The 19,747-nt window shown below is 46.7% G+C and overlaps 1 protein-coding gene across 1 annotated transcript; it reads right to left on the bottom strand.

Moving 5' to 3' along the window:
- Positions 1 to 3,975: 3,975 nt before the first annotated feature.
- Positions 3,976 to 19,153, bottom strand: ppp1r13bb (protein phosphatase 1, regulatory subunit 13Bb). Its single transcript, XM_068753533.1, has 19 exons — positions 18,989 to 19,153; positions 17,109 to 17,256; positions 15,348 to 15,467; positions 14,550 to 14,620; positions 11,271 to 11,372; positions 10,313 to 10,487; positions 10,028 to 10,227; positions 9,653 to 9,817; positions 9,223 to 9,418; positions 8,612 to 8,740; positions 7,326 to 7,463; positions 7,270 to 7,271; positions 6,750 to 7,194; positions 5,703 to 6,457; positions 5,482 to 5,619; positions 5,261 to 5,394; positions 5,013 to 5,179; positions 4,692 to 4,891; positions 3,976 to 4,387 (listed from the first exon to the last, which is right to left on the bottom strand). The coding sequence occupies exons 1-19, from the start codon at positions 19,151 to 19,153 to the stop codon at positions 4,346 to 4,348; spliced, it is 3,492 nt and encodes a 1,163-aa protein (XP_068609634.1). The 3' UTR covers positions 3,976 to 4,345.
- Between the last annotated feature and the right edge of the window lie 594 nt (positions 19,154 to 19,747).

The following is a 19,747-nucleotide window of genomic DNA, read 5'->3' as shown; positions in this document are numbered from 1 at the left end:
ACCGACCGGCTCGCCGAAATAGTGATACAAGGTGAATATTAACTCAGAGTAGGTGATACTGTGTCACAGTATCCACACTCTTACGGTGATGCCACCATGAGCCCCCCCCCTAAATCGAATCTGCTTCACGCTAAATTCACTAAATGTTTTTGACTGATGCTGGAAACTCACTTCAAGAATTTGGAATCGGCAGCAATTTAAGAGTCATATTAGTTCCTACTGGCTCTGGACACGCGTTCCATTATTCAGAGATGAACGCTTCTGTACCAGCTCAGCTAAATGCTAGCGGCGTTGCCGCGTTTCCGTTCCTCTCCGCTAGTGCCTTGGAGCCCGATCGATATCGCGCCCCTGTTTGTATCTAACTTGTGCAAAGCGGTGGAACATCTGGAGTTGTTGCTATCCCTGCTTGGAGACAGCGATGGAGGGAAGGACGCTTCAGAAACTACTACAAAGCATCCCGGACAACACCCCCCCCCCCCCCCCCCCCCGCCCCCACCCCCCCCATCCATCAGCTCCTGGTACAACAAAGGAGCACCCGGACGATGAGAATAGAAGATCTTTTCTTCCTGTGGCAATGAAAATATACAGAAATCATTGTAGCCTTTGATCGCTTTGATTTTTTTATTGATGCACTTATTTCTGTGGAGCAATGTTGCCTCTGGGATTAAGAAAGTATCCTGATAACTTTATATTATTATTCCACAAAGGTTTTTAATGTTAAATACCTTCTCATGAAACAGTCAAGGAAGCAATAAAAAGTACAATCTGCAGTCTGCATCACAAGAATGGGCCGCAAAAGCAAGTGTCACCTGCTTATTAGAGGCTGGTTTCTCTCTTTCCTGATGCACGCGCGCACACACGCGCACACATACACGCACACGTGAAATGTAAATGTTGTGTCTTTCATGACTCGGAAAGTCTCGACATGCATCCTTTCATAATGTTTTATAATAAGATCATTGGATTTGGAGTTCAGCCTCCACAGCTCCACTCATTCCTCTGATGACCCCGTCAGGGTCTGTGGGTCATGGGGGGTGGGGGGGTGAGGGGCAGTCCCCCCCACCCCGGGGGGGGGCTTTCACTAGACTGGAGGCCGTTCATCTCACGCCACAGAGATGCATCTTGTAATCTGCGTGCTTCCTGCTGACGCCATTCTCGACCAGGTTTAGGGTCACTCACTCCGCTAAAGCCCAGCAGCTTCCACGCAGCTAGCGCAGACTGAACTAACCCCGGCAGGGCGGGCACCAACAACAAACCGAGCGCCCCCCCCCGGTTTAACTTTATTATCGCCCCTGTCAGCAGCGTTCTGTTTCCTAACGACGCGGGCCGCTTACCTCGTCGACATGAAGACTCCGCTCGGGGAACCGCGTCGTGTCCACAAGTCCATCCAGGTGAGCGGAAAACGACGGAGTCCAGACCCGGACGAGACGACTCGCTGGTTGGTCCGGGGCTGCTCGTGACGTCATCGCGCTGCTCGTCCGGTTAAATGCGCATGCGCCACTTCTTTGTCACGCCGGTGTGGGTCTGGTGCCTCATGGGGGTTGTAGTTCATGGAAATGATTGTCTAGTCAGAAACTGGGAAACACCTGACATGTTTTCCATAGACAAACCTTTAATGGGCATCGTCTCTCATTATCTTTTTTATTATTATTATTATTATTATTATTAAGATAAGCTATTTATATAAAACGCAGTTTGCCCAAAGGATTTGACAGCACTGTATTTATTTGCAAATGATTGGTAGCTTGTGTGATATGAAATCTGCACTTTCTTCCTTGTCAACGTTTGCTGACTGAATTAGTGATCAACATGTAAACAACAACAACAGCAAGCCACACATTTGGGCGGATAAACAGTTGTTGTGCGTTTACATTTTGCACCATCACCTGAGGACCTGAAAGGTTTCTGTGTGCCGTTTGCATGTTCCTCCCGAGTCTCTCTCGTGTTTCTGTTCCCTCCAGGTTCTCCAGATTCCTCTCTTCACTAACATCACGCAAAAGATGTCAAATAGTGACTAAATAAATCAATAATCACAGGAATGAAGGTGAGTCGGATTGGCTGTCTATCTTTTGTTGTGGCCCAGTGATGAACTGGCGACTCATCCAAGGTGTACACTGCCTACTGCCCAAAGCTGGGATAGGCTTCAGTAAATAAATGTTTGCACTTTGCATTAAACCTGTAAAAAAAAAGATCATTACGAATCTACCGCGTCTCATCAAACTGAACACAACTTGCAAGCTGTTTGATAAGGAACAGGACGAGGTTCTTTATTGTCGACTTTTACAGAACTGAATCTGTGAGAATAGTTTATGCAGCAAACAGACATGTCCGCTCTGCACTGTGTATAGGTTAGTGCATGATAGAGGCGGGCCATCACAAAGCACAAAACGATGGGACAGATGGCAGATACGCTGGTGTTACTGGTGTTACTGGTGTCACTGGTGTGACGTCGACTCGGGATGGTCTGAAGCAAATCTTAGGTTGGAAAATGAACATTTGCATTCCAGAAATGATAACTAATCAGCTGATCCATCAATTATTGATACTCACAGCAGACTCCCGTTTAAAACTATAGCTCTTCTGATGTAGTTTGCTGCTTAAATAAATGTTTGTCGAGAGGGAAAATAGAAATATGGTCACTAGTTCAGTGGAGGAGCAGCATCAGCAGCACCACGTAGGTCCTGAGATTATTTCAAGTGGAGTGGAGAGCTACTCAGCAGCTTATACATAAGGAAATGAGATTATTACAAATCAATTTGCCAAAGCTCAGAAGGTGGTCTGGTGATGCTTTCAGTTTTGTTTTTTTACATTGTCTGGATTCCACAAGTGCTTCCATTAATACATTTGAGAAGATATTGCCTCTTGCAAGAAGATTTCTGAAACGAGGCCCAACTTATTATATACTGCTGGGGCTAAATTAAACGGCAGACATAATTTAAATGACCCAATCAATATTAACAAACAAAACTGCCACATCATCAAATGAACATGTCTTTGATTCACCTTTTCCCAACTTCCATGGAATTAAACGTTAAAATGGATCCTTAATTCCGATTGATCTACATTTGTGATTGTTTTTGTAAAAAAAAACAAAAAAAAACAGACAGATGGGATTCTTTCTTGTAAAGCAGAATTGTATTTGTTTCCCATTTCAGTGACATTTGGACTGGACGACCAAATAAAAATAAAAGCTTTTGTAAATTGATCCAGTTCATTGTTTACCATCTAAAGTGTGACCTTTACTAATTGGTAAGAAGTAAGAAGGTATTCTTTTTCCTGCCAAACATCCAACAACTGTTCTGAATCCACATTCTGGCTGAAAGAACAAACGTTGCAACGTTGTGCGCTGTCAAAGTATAGTCGTCATCATCATGTCAATAAATCGGAGTCTGACTGGTCTTTGTAGTTCACTCTGAGGATTTGGCAACCTTTTCTTCTATTTCAATTGTCCGCAAATCTAGAACATCTGATCAAAATCCTGGCAGCTAATAATCATTAATAGCAGTTGAACTGAGATTGTCTCACACGCCGACATTTCAGCATGATCGTACGCAATACTGGAATTTAAACTGTTTAATCCACATTTACCTTTGGTGGTTAGACTGCAGCAAAATTAAATAGAATACATTCTTCTATGCAAATCTTTTTTCGTGCAGTGGCCAAGTTTCCATCCATCCATCCACTTTCTTCCGCATTTCCTCTTTGCGGGTCCATGGGAGTTGCTGGAGCTTGCCGTGGGTGATAGGCGGGGTACACCTCGGACGTGTCGCCAGCGAATCCCGGTATGGCAGATTTGTGCAATATAAAAACATATATCTTTTAACAGGGATTTTTGCACTGGAAAAAAAAACAAAAAAATGGTAATTTTCTAACCATGAGAGATGAATTAGCATTAACTATATATACAGTGTCATATAAATCCGTGCCACCAGAGAACATATCAGATAAATGTGAACGCTGCAAGAAATACTGAGACAAAGATTCGTGTTTTATTCTTCCAGCTGATGTCTGATACAGAGCTCACACTGAATCAGGTAAAATCAAGTTGAGGAAATGAGACAGCAATAGGTGTGTGCGTGTGTGTGTGTAGAGGGAAGTGGGCACCAGGAGTGGTTTCAGAGGTTTTCGTATTTGCAGTGCTAGTGTTTCATTGTGTGTCCACGTGTGTGCGGCTGTAAGTACGTGTTTTCCAGAGATTGGTGCTCGCTGCTTCAGGAGTTTGTGAGAAGCACAAGTCTGGGGAAGTTATGGTATGGCCACGGGAAGGAGGCGAAGCACCAGGCTCCTTTGTTTCACTGCTCTCTAGTTTGTAGTCCAGCTGTTAGCCAGGGGTCAACGCGAGGCGCTATGCCAAGGTGCGCTGCCGAGGCTTGATCCTTGGATAGAGCTGCAAGCAAACCGGTCAGAGAGGAGAAATGTTCAACGTGAACTTTGACTTGCCTGTGTTTTTTTTATTTCATGTACTATATTCAATTCAGCTTTATTTCTATAGCGCCAGAACACAACAGAGCGTTAGCTCAAGGCAATTTACAGGTGTAGCACAGAAAGTCCTGCAGGGGAAGTCAGAACCCAACTTGACCCACACAAGCAAGCACCTTGATGATGGAGGCAAGGAAAAACTTCCCTTTAACAGGCAGAAACCTTGGACAGAACCCAAGAAGTGCCTGAATCGTTACATATTTGGTTCTTACCCCCAGCAGGTTGCGGGGCACGTAGCCCTCGTTGTCCTCGAGCCGTGCCCACCACCAGTCAGTCTCGCTGTCGTCCTGTCGGCGCACAATAGTAATGGCGTCCCCCTCGCTGAACGGCAGCTCGTCGGGGTTCTGAGCTTTGTAATGCCACAGAGCATACACCGTGCCCTTGTTCATCACGCCCAGTTTCTCCTGAACACCTGCATATGAGGATCCAGAGCAGTCCGTCAGTCTCTGGCCCCTCCACTTTGCTCCTATCCCTCCGTTTTATGAGTTTTTTTACGGCGCACGTGCGCCCTTCCTTTAGGGAAGGTTCCTCACCGTATAGAAACTGGGAGCACTGGATGAAGCCCTCTTCCATCTCCTCGCATTTATCGGCAGCAGTCTCCACGTCACTGATGGTGCTGGCAAAGATGGCAGCCCCCGACTCAACCAGCAGCTTGCAGAGATGGACACTGTTGCAGGACGCGGCACAGTGCAGTGGAGTCCTTGTTCCAGCAAACACAACGAGAGAAATGAGTGGATGCAACAGCGGCCGGCGCAAAAGGTGGCGCGAGCTACGATCTCACCATCCATCGCTGTCTGAAGCGTTAACGTTGACCCCAAAGTCCAGCAGGAACTTGACTATGTGGTGATGTCCCGCACACACTGCGTTGTGCAGAGGTGTGATGCCCTCGTCATTAGCGGTGCTGGGATTCTCAACCTGCAGAGAAAAGGACCGGGATTCAAAAACGAGCGCCGGTCCTACACGGAAATCAGCCAATTTAAGTACTGTAGTGTAACGGCGCACCTCGTAAATGATCCGCTGGACCAGGTCAAACTCTCCCTCCAATGAGGCGTCGAGCAGAAGAGCCAGAGGGTTGAACTTCACCCTGAAGCCATGGCCAGTGCGCTCAGAGTCTGGCTTCTTGAGGTTTGTGCGCTTATCCTGTAGCAATAAAGAGAGGAAGGTTCCATTGATAATGGAACTGCATACGTTCAGTAATCAACCGGCTTCTATGCGCCTCTCACCAGGAGCTGCGACACTAAAGTGCCCCCCTCCTCAGGAGTGGAGACTTCTGGCACTGGGCTCGGAAGCAGCGCCTCATTGTTGTTGTTGTCACCGTCGTCCTTTGGTCCCTCTGCTTCGGTAGGATCCCTCGGCCCTTCCGGCTGTGAGGGGGCTGGCTCGTTGTCATCGTTGGATGACGGTGGAACCTTGGAGCCCGGCTCCTCCATCCCTGCTGGTGGGGGTGCCTCTGGGGGGAGGTCGCCATTGTCTGTATGAACCCCCGGACATCCGGCGGGATTAGCTGGCTGATAAAACGGCGTTCCGTTACCTGCGCTGTTCCCACTTCCTGATCCGCCGACGCCGCTTCCCTCTATGCCTCCTGCTAGAGTGTTGAATCTCTGATACAGCAGTTTCTGGATGTTGGGTCCACTCGGGCCCTCCGGTTCCGTGATGGAGCTGCGCTTCTTGAGCGGCCTCGGTGCGTTGGCCAGCTTTTTACGGAGCACCTCCAGATCCGCGTCACTTTGGTAGCGCAGTGGGGAGTGCACCATGGGCGTCAGCTTTGTGGGGCTCAGTGGACGCGGAATATTCTCCACGCTCGGGGGAGGCGCCGAAGGCTCCGCGTGCTGGTAGCAGTCGTGATCTTCAAATTCTCCATCGAGAGCATCCTCGCCGCCGGGCTGGCCTTGGAGCAAAGGGAAGGCCCCTCCTGTCGGGACCAAAGGCAGGGGCGAGGGGGGTGTCGAGCTCGAGGGGAGAACAGGCTTTCCGTATACTAGAGACAGACACACCAAGGGGAATTATTGGAGAGCAATGTAATCAATACTATTTGCAATATTAATTAACCGGTAAATTATTTCATGATGAATTAATTTCGGCAAAAATAACTTTACATTTATAAGCAGACAAAACTGGATTATAGAAATGCAGCAATACTGAAATTAAAGAGACTCAATCCAGTCCATAAATCATGGCACGAATGAACCGAGATTAAGAGACAAACTACACGACAATGAAAATGCATCGCGTCCTCTTATCACTGGGCCGTCCCTCGACAGCAGGCTCACCGGCTTTGAGCGCTGGCTTGAGAGGCTGGCTCTTTGGCGCTGCCTGCTGGAGGTACATGTGATAGATGGAGCTGGAGTTCATGGTCGGGGGCCCCTTTCGTGGGGACTGGGGTCGTGATCCTCTGTCAGGGACGAAGGGGCGCACTGCAACAGCTGGCGGGGGATCAAGTCGCTCGCCCAGCCCAGGGGGGAAAAGGGGTGCGCTGGGGTGGAAGGTGGGGCTCGGGGGCACCGAGATTCGCTGCTGAATTTGCTGCGAGGACGAGCCGGCGGAGGCGGGAACACGGGGCCAAGCAAGGGTAGGCAGGTTTGGGAGTGGGCGAGGAGGAGGCGCGTCCTTGCGGCGCTCCAAGGAGCTGGCGGAGCTTGCTGAGATGAGGTGGGAGCCATAGGGAGGTGGCTGCGGCTTGGCCATGAGGGGGGAGGGCAGGGGCATTTTTGAGTCCTGCGAAGAAGCATGAAGGTTACATTTAGTTAAAAGGCCGAAACTAAAAACACGATTGTAACGCCAGAAAGTAACAGCTTTAAAAGTGGTGGACGATGTTGAGCTGAGCTGGTAGTCCAAGAAAAAAGGACCAACCTTTTCCGCACTTGAAACAACGGGCGAGCCCGAGGGGGGGCTCTTGCGTTGACTATCGGACCCCGAGTCCCGTCTCTCAGGAGGCTGTAAAGATGTGCTGGTCTTGCCAGCGGTGGAATAACCGGCATCGTTAGCTAGAATAAAACAAAAAAAAACAGTAAGTATACTACAAGAGAAAAGTTAAAACACACCCAATGATTAAGGTGATCTACCAGAGCAAGGCCTGAACGCTGACTTATTTTTGCTTTTGACATTTCTAACAGATATCTGTACCACTCTGACCTAAGATAACGGAAGATCTGGAACGAGACAACTCGGAGTCAACTCCTCATGCAAGGGCCATAAAGTAAAATCAATCAAAAGTCACTGTAGAGGAAATGTTTCCGGCAGGCCTGTCAATGGGGCAACAATCCTCAGGCGTCACTTCACTCCAACGATGGACATGAATGTGCCTGCATTAGAACTGGCTTCTGACTTCTTGCACCTCGACGAATGACGTTTTAATCTAGTTACCTGTGCTAAGTATTTGCCAGACTGCACAACTACGACTGGTGTCAGTACTCTTTGTGAGATTAACAGGGTTGCTTTAAAGTGTGCGATTAAAAACAACATTAGGGAGAAAGAAGATGGAAAAAGGACGATGCAAAACAAAACAGCTGCTGTATGATCTGAAAACGATTTCAATAAATAAAGCCACGCTGTATCTTTAAAAAGTTCATCAACATAAAAGGAAAAATGCATTTGATGCAAATTTATATCAACTTTCCACGAAAACATCCTGAAACATAAAGAATTGCAAGAGACTAAAAACTGATCCGGGTCTTCATCGCAGCCCGTTTCTGAAGACGGATCTCATGTCGTCATCCTTGCACAGACTCTACGGTCAGAAGTGACGGCTGCTGAATGAATCCAATAGAATGTGAACACGGGCAAACCAATAATCTGGAGCATGATCAATGTCTGGAGTCAAAGTCAAAATGATCTCAAGGCAAAATGAAATGGATAGATGGATGGATGGTTTGCACACACAGGATCGTTTCCCAATGTCATCTATGGGCGTTAAAGGACTGTAGGGGGCAGCAAAGTGTTCAAGAAGGCACTGCAGCTATAGTGACATCATCAGTCAGTCCACAGAAGAAGCACTAGAAGATAATTGCCACCATGAGGGACAGTGAGAGTGTGAATGTAATATGGGGGGGGGGGGTTGAGGTTCCTGCGCTATGTTTGCACGGGAAGGTTCAGGAAGTGCCGCCGTTCTGCTCATGCAGCGTTGTGCACTCACGGGATGTGCCGTCAGAGCCAGTGGAGGCTCCTGTGCCCGGCTGTGATTCTGGAAGGGGATGGGCTACCGGGTCCACAATGATGTCTAAATCGGACACCTTCCAAGGGCCGGGAGGCTTTCGCACACCGTCTGCCCCAGGAAGAGTCACCCCCACAACCCCACGGCCAGTTAAACCAGAGATATCACACAGAGCAGACAGCAGAGACACACAGAAGTGGAGGGGAGAGAGAGAGAGAGAGAGAGAGATGGAAGGGAAAGGCGGACGTTACACAGGCAGGAAAAACCAGAGAGATCAAGCAAAGGTGGAAAAGTAACTGAAAAGTCAGGCTGGAAAGAATCAGAAAGAAAGTCACAAGCTGTTCATGCACGACGACTTAAATGAGTAGCGGCCGCAAATATTTGCTCCGGGATTGAATTTATTTCGGCTTGTTCTAAATCCATAAACACAGATTTTCTTTCTTCCTCTTACATCGAACTGTGACAAGAAAGGAAAACTCTAAATGACAGCTTAAACCAAACAGATAATTGATCACCTGTACCGACCTGTTGCCTTTTGTGTTTGACCTGGAAGAATGACCACTGTTAATCTAACGTCGTGGGACTGCACTAACCTGGCTTGCTGCCGCCATGATGGTTGGCTTGGTTATTAACGCCCAGAGTCTGAGGCTTCAGCGGTTCCGGTGGCATGGTGTAGCCCACTTCCTGTCGGCCTGGCACAGGGACCTGGATGTATGGCCCGACAGCAGCGACCCGGCCCAGGGTACCAGGCGCAGACTGTGGGGAGGGGGGCCCGTTGGCTCTATTCAGCTATCAGGGGAAAACAGTCAGAGGAGACTGACATGTCAGATGGGCTGACAGAGGGAAAGAGTCATTTCAAGATTTCTATTTCACGTGTCGGAGCCCCCCCCCCCCACGGTAGATGCCCAAAGAAGACACGAGCAAAGACTGCCCCACTAAGACTGAACAAGCAGAGAGAATTCTAGTCTTTCTTGTAGGTCTGAACAACATCTTAATGAGGGGATGAGTCGGTCTTAGTCTTACAGGAAGGTTCTCTTTTTGACGTGCCTCAGCTTTTTTCTTGTAGAGGCGCTCCCGCAGCTCGCTGATGCGCTTGTCCATGAGCGTCACTTCCATGTTGCGCTTGTTAAGAAGCTCCTTCTGCTGCTGCAGCTTGCTGTTCTGCTCCTGGTTCAGCTTGTTCCGGATCTGTGGACGATCCGAGCAAAGGCAAAGGCGAAGGCTCGGTGAAAGCGGGCCACTAAGACAATGGCTGCTGCCACCGCTGTGTGCAGGGTGACAGAAATTATAAAGGAAAACAAATCTTATTTAAAAAAGTATTACAAAATACACGCAGATGATCGATTATCAATATATATTTTACATTTTCGTTTTCCTATTGACTAATTCCTTGGGTACCTGAAGCTCCTGGTAGAGCTTGCGGAGCTCTAGCGCTGCAGCACCGGTTACTTGGCCCCCCAGTGCCGTCTGTACGCCATTGAGCTTCCCCCTCCGTAGGTCCTCGAGCTGCACGCTCAGCTGCTCCACCCTTAGCACCGCCGACTGGAGCTCCGCCTGCTTCTCTTGGAACAGGCTGCTAACTTGCTCGATCTCCACCGCTGGATGCGAGGAATCGCGTCAGCTCAGTCATAATCTGCGTTTAGCTCAGTTAGCAACTTTTAGCATGGGTGCTACGATACATACACAGGTTGCCATTGATGACCTTGCTGTAGTCCACCTGGCCTCGCATCGCCCGGATCTTCTTGAGTTTCGCCTCCTGGCCCTCCACGCGATCTTTAAGCCTCTGTAGCTTCTCACTTTCTGAAACGGTTTGCTGCTGCCGTCGCTCCTGCTGCTTCAGATAACGCAAGCGTTGCTCCTTCAAATGACGAGACGGGAGATCGACATTTAGTACGAGTACAGGCAGGCGCGCAAAACCATCCAGTGAGGACAGTCTCCTCCGTCATAGTGGAAGGAAGGAAAGCTGAACAGATTTATCTACTCAATGTTTAGATTTTTAGAAGCAAGCCATCAAAAGTCATCTTACGACACTTGTTGAGAGCCTAAAACTAGGTTGAGGCTTTTTTTTTTTAACTGTAGGAACGAAATGGAATCACGTGTCGTCTGAAGGCTGAAGAAATGGTCGGACGACTTCATCTCTCTTCCCCAACTGAGAATTGCTCTAGTTAAGGTCCTAAAATTGGAAACGACAAGCAAAGGTTTTCCACATGACCGCAGGGCTTTGAGTGGGGCCTACTTTTCAGATGCCACCACAGAGGCAATAAATCGCGTTTCTATCCGTGTGTCTACAGTGAGCTTCGCCCTGCACGGCTTGTCGGTACACTTTGGTGCAGCAAAGTCGCACTCAGTTAATGTAGTATTAGTTTTGTGGAGGATTGCCTAATTCCTTCCATTATAAAGACAAAGTCTACATTTTCTAAACACTGTAGTGAATTAATGAATCCTTTGCTTTCCTTTGAGGCGCGGCCCCACCTGCACATCATTGGTGTGACAGATGTCAAGCTGTGTTTAACAGAAAGCCACGTCCGTGCTGCGAAACAAAGCGCATCAGATTGAAACATTTCATTTGGAAAACAAAGATGACATTGCCTTTAAAATATTCAGGTTAACGATTGAAGATCAAAAAGGACGACAGGCTAACCTTTGCGACGAGCATCTGCTGCTGAGCCTCAATTTGCTGCTGCTGCCGTGTGGCCATCTCCTGCAGCTCTGACAGCGTGAGCTCCACACGCTGACCCCCCACCTAAACACACACGCAGGACAGAAGCGGTCAACACACTGAAACCCGAGCAACCATCTATTCTAGACTGATGCTACACCAGACACTGATCAGTGTGTCAGTGGTAAGTGTTTATATTAAAGTTTTTAATTGTTATGAGAACATAATCCAAATGAATGTTATTCAATTCTGGTTCCTGGTTCCTCCACCTACAGAATCCTGACCGGACTGAGAGTCTTACTGACATTTGATGTGTGTAGCATCAAAAAAAATACAGTACCGGTATTCATTTTTGTTTTAATAGTAAATTCATAAAATAATTCTTGCCATGGTACAGAATCTATGGTGCTTCATCTCCTTCGTGGTTCCAAATATTTAATAGGTTTACAAACACAAAGGAGAAGAGAAAACAAGCAGACACAAAAAAACATTTTGGGATGTCACTTTGAAAAACGATCTCATTCAATGCCGTTCACGTCTGAAGACGTTTTTTGAAACCCAAACATTCACTGCCAACTCTGACTTTGAAATCTTCCTCTCTTCAACGACCAATAAGACTGGAACAGAAAGAGGAGACTTTAACCTTTCATTTGGTAGATTCGGTGTTTGCATAGTCGTATTACAGAATATTCTGTGGGACTTGGAATGTCTGGCAAAATGAGCATAAACTAGGGCTGAAGATGGCTGGCACTGAATGAGTTAAGTATAAAATTAATTTACTTGTGTCGTAATAAAAAAAAAAAAAGGTTAAACTCCAGAAATGTTTCCAATGAAGGCCCATTGAGCCAGGAATCTGCATCGCTCTGTTTTTAGAGCTCTCAGACACACCAAATTCTCTCTTCCCCACAACCAGACCTCTGAAAGTAGATTCTACAGTCAGTGGCTGCTCTATTCATAGTCAATGAGCATTGAATACAGTCATCGGAGCTCAGAGCAGAAATGCAACGCCCAACCGCTTCCAGACCTCGCCTTTTGAAAGCGTGAAAGCAGGAGGCGGAGGAAAAACACTTGAGATTGATAATGGCAAGTTCCAGCTTTACATTGGCGTCGTAAGCTCCTAAACACGAGTCTAGAGAACTGGGGACACAAGACAAAGCCCGGGAGACAAAATAAACTCAGCAAACATTTGGGTGAAGTGTTTTCACTGGACTGGAAGTGGCAGATGCTTGAGAGACTCGTCTCGTGTGGATCAAACATGCTTCTTGTCTGGAATTTGATTTTTACGACATTGGAAAGTGGAGCCAAAACTCATCTCTATTGGTCTCGGTGCTTGTGATAGTGTGTGTGTATGTATGTGTGTGTGTGTGTGTGGGGGGGGGTATATGATCAGACACACACACATACAGACGGTGATGAAGAGGGATTATTGATTTTGTCTTAGAATACAGGAACGTAATTATTCACTACAACTCCAGAACAAAGGAGGGAAAAGATACAAGACCTGAACTTTGACTAAATTATAAGCAGAAGAGTTTCAGCTTTTTTCCTCAGTTGGACTAAATTATCTCTCGTTTCGACTGCTGGTTGGAAATAATCATTCTGAAGGCATCATCTTGGATTTAAGGGAAGGATGAATTAACTCATCTAAATAATAAAGAGCAGACAAAATACGCAAACAATTATGAATAATTGCAGTTCCTGGACCTGACTGACACGGGACATTTTGTTTTATTGATGCGTTTCCCCATTGCTAGTTATGACTCAAACTCTCAGGGAAGTTTGAAGCAGGAACCAGAGAGAACTTTAAATATATTATATTGGGAAGATTGCAAATGTTGTCCAAATAAATGACTTCAATACAGCCGATGTGCAAAACTGGGATATAAAGTATGCACAGTCACATTCCCCTTCCCTTTGAGGCACCGCTGCTCTTTATGAGGCAGTGCTCCTCCCAGAGATGATCGGCTCTGCTCTGGGGTGGGGGGGGGGGGTTTGGGCAGCAGCCCGTGTAAAAGCCAAAGCAATGATCCTCTTATGGGCCGTTATATCATCCAGCAGGCTGAATGAAATAATCTGCTAAATCAGATATCAGGAAGAAACCCGGGAGGTTAGAGGGAGCCAGTCATGCAACTCTTGTTTTCCTGTGGGGGGGGGGGCAACAGTGATATTTTCTACCTTTCATGCCATATTCGGGGGTTTATTAACGTGTTTGGACAGAGTGTTGTGAGAACAGTCTGTTAATAGTCGGTTTCTATATCTGTAAATGTAAATTGATATTTCCTGAACACGAAGGCTGACGCTTCTCCAACGACCGCTCCACCTCCAGCTGCACTGTGAATCTCCCTGCGTACCCCTTAAGGTCGAATCTGTTACCGCAACGCTTTCCTATCCTGAAATCTGGGACAGATGGAGACAGACAGGATGGCCACGCCAGAAGCTGCTTTTTACACACAACAGTGGGTTCCCCTTTACAGTGGGATTAACCCTTTAACAGTTTACAGGGTCCAACGTACGTACACGTTGAGATTCTGAGAGATTTACCTTCCAGAGACTGGAGATTATCAACCAAACCGTATAGTTGTAAAAATCGAGCCGGGCATTGTGAATGGATCTTAAAGCCACCAAGATTAGAAGTACGTTTTGAGGCGTGTTAGAGAAGAACAACATGCTGTGCACAGATTATTTTTGATGTGTGTCTGGACGATTTCATTTGTGCAGAAAACGTAAACGGTTAACCGATAATTAAATTACTACCGTGCAAAGGTTTGATGATAACACTCTACGTCAACGTTAACAAAAAGTAGTGCAGGGTTCATCACCAGGCTAACAAGCTTCCACTCTCATTTTGTCCTCAAAAGGTGCACGTTAGCCTAGCATCTAAGCTTAGCATCAAGATGGGTCTGCCCAGATATTAAACACAGAGACAGAAAGCTCACTGTTTAGGAATCTGACATATCTAGAACTGATTTGGTGGGGGGGGGGGGCATTTTCCTGTACATCGATTTAATCTATCTTTATGCGTCTTTCAGATTGAATTCTCTCAAGGTCTGTCCTTTACAATTGATTCCAGGCGTTTACATTTCTTCTTTTAGTTCTGTTATATGGTCTTTTATTGTGAAATATAGATTTTGCTCAATTAACTACCGCCCTAATCTAGGAGAGAAAGATGGAACCAATTCTTTATAAAACTAAATTGAAGTTAATGCAGCTACATTTCTGCTTTAAAATCATTTAGAATAGATAATCCTAATCCAATCTCACCCCATTCTCATTGTGCTTCTCTCCAGCGCTCCCAGTACTCCGACTCGTCTGATCCTGAGACTGCTGACTCCCTGTCAAAAAGAAAAAAAGAAACAGGCAGAACAGAAACACACACACGTGAACAACTGTGGCTTCAGAGCTATTGTTAGAAATGGTTTGAGAACTAAGTGACAGGATTTTAACATCTGGAATGAGGACCGCTGGCCGAAACCACCAGACTCAGTCAAGTTCCAACCTGATATCAAACGTGAATTAAAACCAGGATCACTTCCCATTCAGATGAATGAACAAGCGGTGCATGTTTAAACAGGCAAACCGATTCAATCCCGTCCCCACCGGGATTCAGGTGAGTCAGTAATCTTGTGCAGGGCTGGTTTCGCTGGTTGTTTAATCTGAAGGTATTTTACAGCTGCCTTTTTTTTTGTGTGTTGCTAGACTACAAATACAAAAAAAGATTAACCTTAGGGCACTGTGTGGAAATGTGTACTGTGCAATAAATATTCTATTCTACCGTGTGAAAGCAGAGCACTGACTGATCCCTTTAACATCCCCGCCAGGCATCAAACTTCAAATACAAGAAAGCAGCCAAAACCAAAACTCCTAAGACTCTATCCCCAGGGCGAGCGAGGGAGAATATCGACCGACAGCAGCGTCCAACAGCTGAGCAGCCACGAAAAACAGGTGTCAGGAACCCCCCCCCCCCCTCCCCTTGACTCGTCTCCCCAGGCTTCTGAAAGTAGGAGACCACACAGCGCAGGAAAATCAACAACCCATCAGACAGAGGAGAACGCGCCGCACCTTGATCGCTGCTCTCGGTCGGCGAGTCTTCGTGCCGCAGGAAGAACTTGACTTCTTGTTTCCGAGGCCCCCATTTCTGCAGATGTTCATACATCATGTGCTCGAAAGGAATCGCTCGCTCTGCCAAGACGGAGGCAAAAAGGAAACGGGGGGGTTCTATAGTGCATGTCCGAAAGTCAGACGCGTCCTCTGCTGACACTTAAAAGCTTATTTGTCTTCTCGCCAGGAGTTTGACTGAAGCCACGCCGTTAACTATTGGACAGACATGAAGGTACAGTACAAAAACTGGACACGACAGGAAACAGCAGCCTCGTCTTTGAGCCAAAAGTCATAAAAAAAGTGTAGATGAGTGTAGAAATTAAAGTGTTGCATAAAAATTTTCTGGCTAGCTGTTTCCTCTGAGCTAATAGGCAGATTGCTAAACTAAAAATATAATATTTCCAATGCAGCCGTTTTATCATGTCATGAAGATTTAAACTTTTTTTTTATACACAAACGACCTGAGAGAAGGAAATAACTTGATTTATTCATTTAGCCTTTACCGGTAGATTCGACCAGCATCAGAGAAGAGATGGAATTTGGGTGCGTTTTGCTGCCGATGTCCTGAAAACTTTGATCATTTAATCTAAATCAATAAAGATCATTACACAGAAAGACCTACGATCACGAGTCACCCCATCCTCTGTGTCTCTGGATGATTTCAGAAGATAAATCAGACGCTGTTTGCACAGTGATGGCGAGAGAAAAAGAGACAGGGTTTTAGGAGGCTTTGGGGGGGTGGGGGGGGGGCAGACAGCTGCATTGTCGTGCAGGTCTGCACATCACGGCCTATTAAAGCCCTCGGCTGGGACGTTGTTTTCGACAGGGAAGTGGCCCCTCAGCAAAAAACAAATGCTGGTGACATGTCAGCACGGCCGTGGAGAAGAGAGCAAATCACGTGGGCCGAGTGGAATCCACTCTGACAGACCACCAGCACGTACCTCTTCTCACATTTGTGCTTCAAGTGACCTATTCTGGTCAGATAGTATATGATCAGACTGAATTGGAACAAACAAACAAATCGCCAGCTTTTGTTCGTCCGACTGTTAGCAAGATAACTCCAAACGTTCTGGACGGATCTTCATTGTATTTTCAGGAAACGTTGAGAATGTTTCCAGGAACAGACAATTCAATTTTGTTGATGATCCAGAAGAGATCCTGGATTATGGATCCGTTTGAAATTTTCTGTAACATTGCAGTGACTGGAGCTACAACATTTGCTCCTCAATATCTCAGTTGATTATTGACCGTTGTTTATGGAATTTGACACAGTCGCGTAGGGAGGGGGCCTCCATCTCACCACCAGAATGTCATCTGGATCTGATCGAGGATGGAGTCGGGAAACAATATTACATTTTAACATTGAAAACCCCATTTAGAGGTCAAAAAACTGTTAAAAGTACAACCCCAATTCACTTTTACTTTTCATGGTCGGTGTATAAAGATAACAAGAACAAGCTAGAACCTTTTGGTGATGATCCAGATCACGATGTGGACGGTGTGGATCTAATTAGGAGGGGAATGTGCTGCTCGGCAGAGGTCTGTGCTCTCTGAGTGCTTTTCTAGTTTATTTAATGAAGTGCTAGTTTTGTGCATAAATAAGGGAAGCCTGAGGCTTCAGCTTCCTGAAGCTGAACTCCAGACAGAGTACTGAAGCGACCCGATAGGTGATCGCTCCACGCGTTACTGCCGACACTCACTCCAAGCGCTTTCTCTGCTCACCGTTTCCTCTCCACACCTCTGCCAGGTGGCAGCCGCTCTCGCCGGGCTCTTTGCAGAACTCCACGACGTCCTTGCACGTCGTCTCGGGGGTGATGGGCACCTCGGTCACAGCCTGCTCGCCGTCGCTGAGGTACACCGTCAAAATCATCTGGAGAGGAAATGAAAACGGGAGGAGACGAGAAGAGGAATGGCAAAAAAAATGAGTTCCGTAAGAAATATAAAGACGTGGTTTCAGGGCAAATCTCAGCTAAATGCTACATTCTGCTGCTCAAGAGGAGCAACCGCTGCTTGAGCTGCTGAGGGACGCATGCCTGTGCCTGCCTCACGTCTGTTTACTATGATTAAGGCCTGCCATTACGTTTGAGAAGTAAAGTTTAGGCTGAGAGGCGAAGCTCAGAGATTACAGAAAGACGAGCCCCCGCACGCTCCTCTCTGTGTTCACGTGAAAATAGAAGCAGAGCTCACCGATTTATTTCAACGTAGTAGACAAATAACGTTCAGGAGGTTGTTGAGTCAGGGAAACTACAACCCCTCCATTCCAGCTTGTTTGTACCTGCAGCTTTCGGTCTACCTGCACAAACGTAACTGCAGAAGGTGAAGGAAATGCAACGTCACAACAACGGCTGAAAGTTATTCCATCAGCTCAATGACGCTGCTCGCACAGTTTAATTCATGTGCCTCGTTTAGACCAAGCTAACTGGACTGAGGCTGGATGTGAGTGGCAGCAACTCTTCCCACCTCAATACTTCCCCTATCAAAATGAAAGGATCTGCATTCCGTGCTTGTGATGGCACGGATTTTCTCTTTACGCGTAACGATGCACGTGTAATACATGCTAACAGACAGAAACGCAAGACGTGCATAAAATCCTGATAGATTCTGATAACAAAATCACCAGCAAATGATTTTTGTTCATAGTCACATACCTGCTTCCACATTTGTTTAAAAAAAAGTATGTTTTTTAATCAGCCCTGATAAGGGAGCGCTGGTACAGAAACCTTTTATGGACGCATGGAGGCAAGATTTTAGCTCAGAACACATTCAAGTAAAATGCAAAGAAACAAAGCGATGAAAACTAATTATGAAACATTACTTCCACTATCACAGCGCTGCCGAGACCAACGACTACAACACTGTTTGCATAATGCTCACAATGTCAAAGCCCATCAAAGGGAATCGCCTTCTAGGATTACTGTGCATCAGACCGTTTACACCATGTAGTAAACTGTATTACATCCATGTATTTTATTTATCGGGTACTCAAACGTACAGCATACACTACTCGTATTATATGTGCGTCTAGTCACCGAGCTTCACTGAGATCATTTCTCTGGCGGTTCCTCCCAGATAAACCGACTCATCCTTCGTAAAGACGCGTCTGTGTGACTCACTGACGTTCTGCAGCAGCCTGACCGTCGTCGTGGCGACTTCACCCGGCTCAGAGCCGAAGCGCTCACAAACCATCCAAGATAAAGCAGCACTTATTTCCACAAATGAAATGAATGAAAAAAAACTGCCATTGTCATCGATGCGTCTTATTATTACACATTAGTGAATGTTTAAGTACGTTTTATGTTCAATGTAAGAAGCAACAATAGGTTACAAAATAAAATAGCCGACCATATTCTACACACAAATGCTCAAGTCGTTTCTCACTCGCCTACATGAATATCCTCCTGAGAAAGTCCTTGGATTAACTCAGGACATGCAATCAAGAACTAAGGCAGCAGTTCCGTCAGGGCCTCGTTCAAGCTGGCAGCAAAAACGGACTATTCCGAAAAGCCTTTAGAGAATAGAGACAACCAAGTCGTGTGAAATTCAGAGAGCGACAGTGAAAGAAAACAGCGATCCAGTCGACAGACCGCTGGAGGAATACCAACCGCCCTCACTAGGCTGCGTCTGCCCATGGTCTTGGCTCCTTTGACTGCCCTGCGTTTCCTCCCGATGGCCCTCTTTGGTGGCCGGCGGCGCTCCTTCGCCCACAGAGGGTTCTCCTTGGAGAGGCTGACAAGGCCACGCAACACAATAGTCACAAACCTCTTCATCATAGCACTGCCGCCGTTGCAGGTATGACACTTAATTCTTTTTTAAGCCATCCCTAGAAGACCTCTGAAGCAGACAGTGACGCGCGCGCTTTGGAAAAGTGCTGCAGAGGAGACTTGGGAGGAATAAACGCTGGCTGGATGTGTAATTTCAGGGAGGGAGGGGGGGCGAGAGAGAGAAAAAGGAGGGGAGGCAGCGAGACATGATGAGGAGGCTGAGGACAGTGCAGACAAGTTCTTCTATCAGAAATTGAAGTTGCGCCAGTGGCTGGAACGCCAAGGACTCCGTACTAATGAAAATAGTTTGGCTCCAGCTGCGGCTGGCAAGAAGCTCAGGGTGCCATCGTGAACAGAAAAGAGGGGGCTCTTCTCGTTCTTCATTTTGGCTGAGCATGAATAGAAACAGCCGGCAATGTTTTCCTTTTTTATCGTTTTCGTTCTGAATCATCAGAACGCTGCAGTGGGTTTCATCTGGAGTGAATGAGCTGAACTTTTAGTCATGAATGAAAGAAGCGCGGCTTGCCTTGATCTCCAGCAGAGTCATTTAACCTCACAAATCCTGTCACTCATTTACCCACAAAGAAGTTCCACAATGAA

The sequence above is a fragment of the Brachionichthys hirsutus genome, chromosome 20, assembly GCF_040956055.1.
Source record: "Brachionichthys hirsutus isolate HB-005 chromosome 20, CSIRO-AGI_Bhir_v1, whole genome shotgun sequence".
Taxonomy (NCBI): Eukaryota; Metazoa; Chordata; class Actinopteri; order Lophiiformes; family Brachionichthyidae; genus Brachionichthys; species Brachionichthys hirsutus.
Note: the sequence above shows the minus strand (reverse complement) of the source record. Positions and strands in the feature narration are given on the sequence as shown.

What these genes read in the sequence shown, in the direction of transcription:
- ppp1r13bb (XM_068753533.1), bottom strand. Translation starts at nt 19,153, where the DNA reads ATGAAGAGGTTTGTGACTATTGTGTTGCGTGGCCTTGTCAGCCTCTCC. An exon ending in GGTCATCAATGGCAACCTGT is followed by an intron (nt 10,228 to 10,312) that starts GTATGTATCGTA and finishes CCTCGCATCCAG; the next exon opens with CGGTGGAGATCGAGCAAGTT. An exon ending in TCCAGCGGATCATTTACGAG is followed by an intron (nt 5,395 to 5,481) that starts GTGCGCCGTTAC and finishes TTTTCTCTGCAG; the next exon opens with GTTGAGAATCCCAGCACCGC.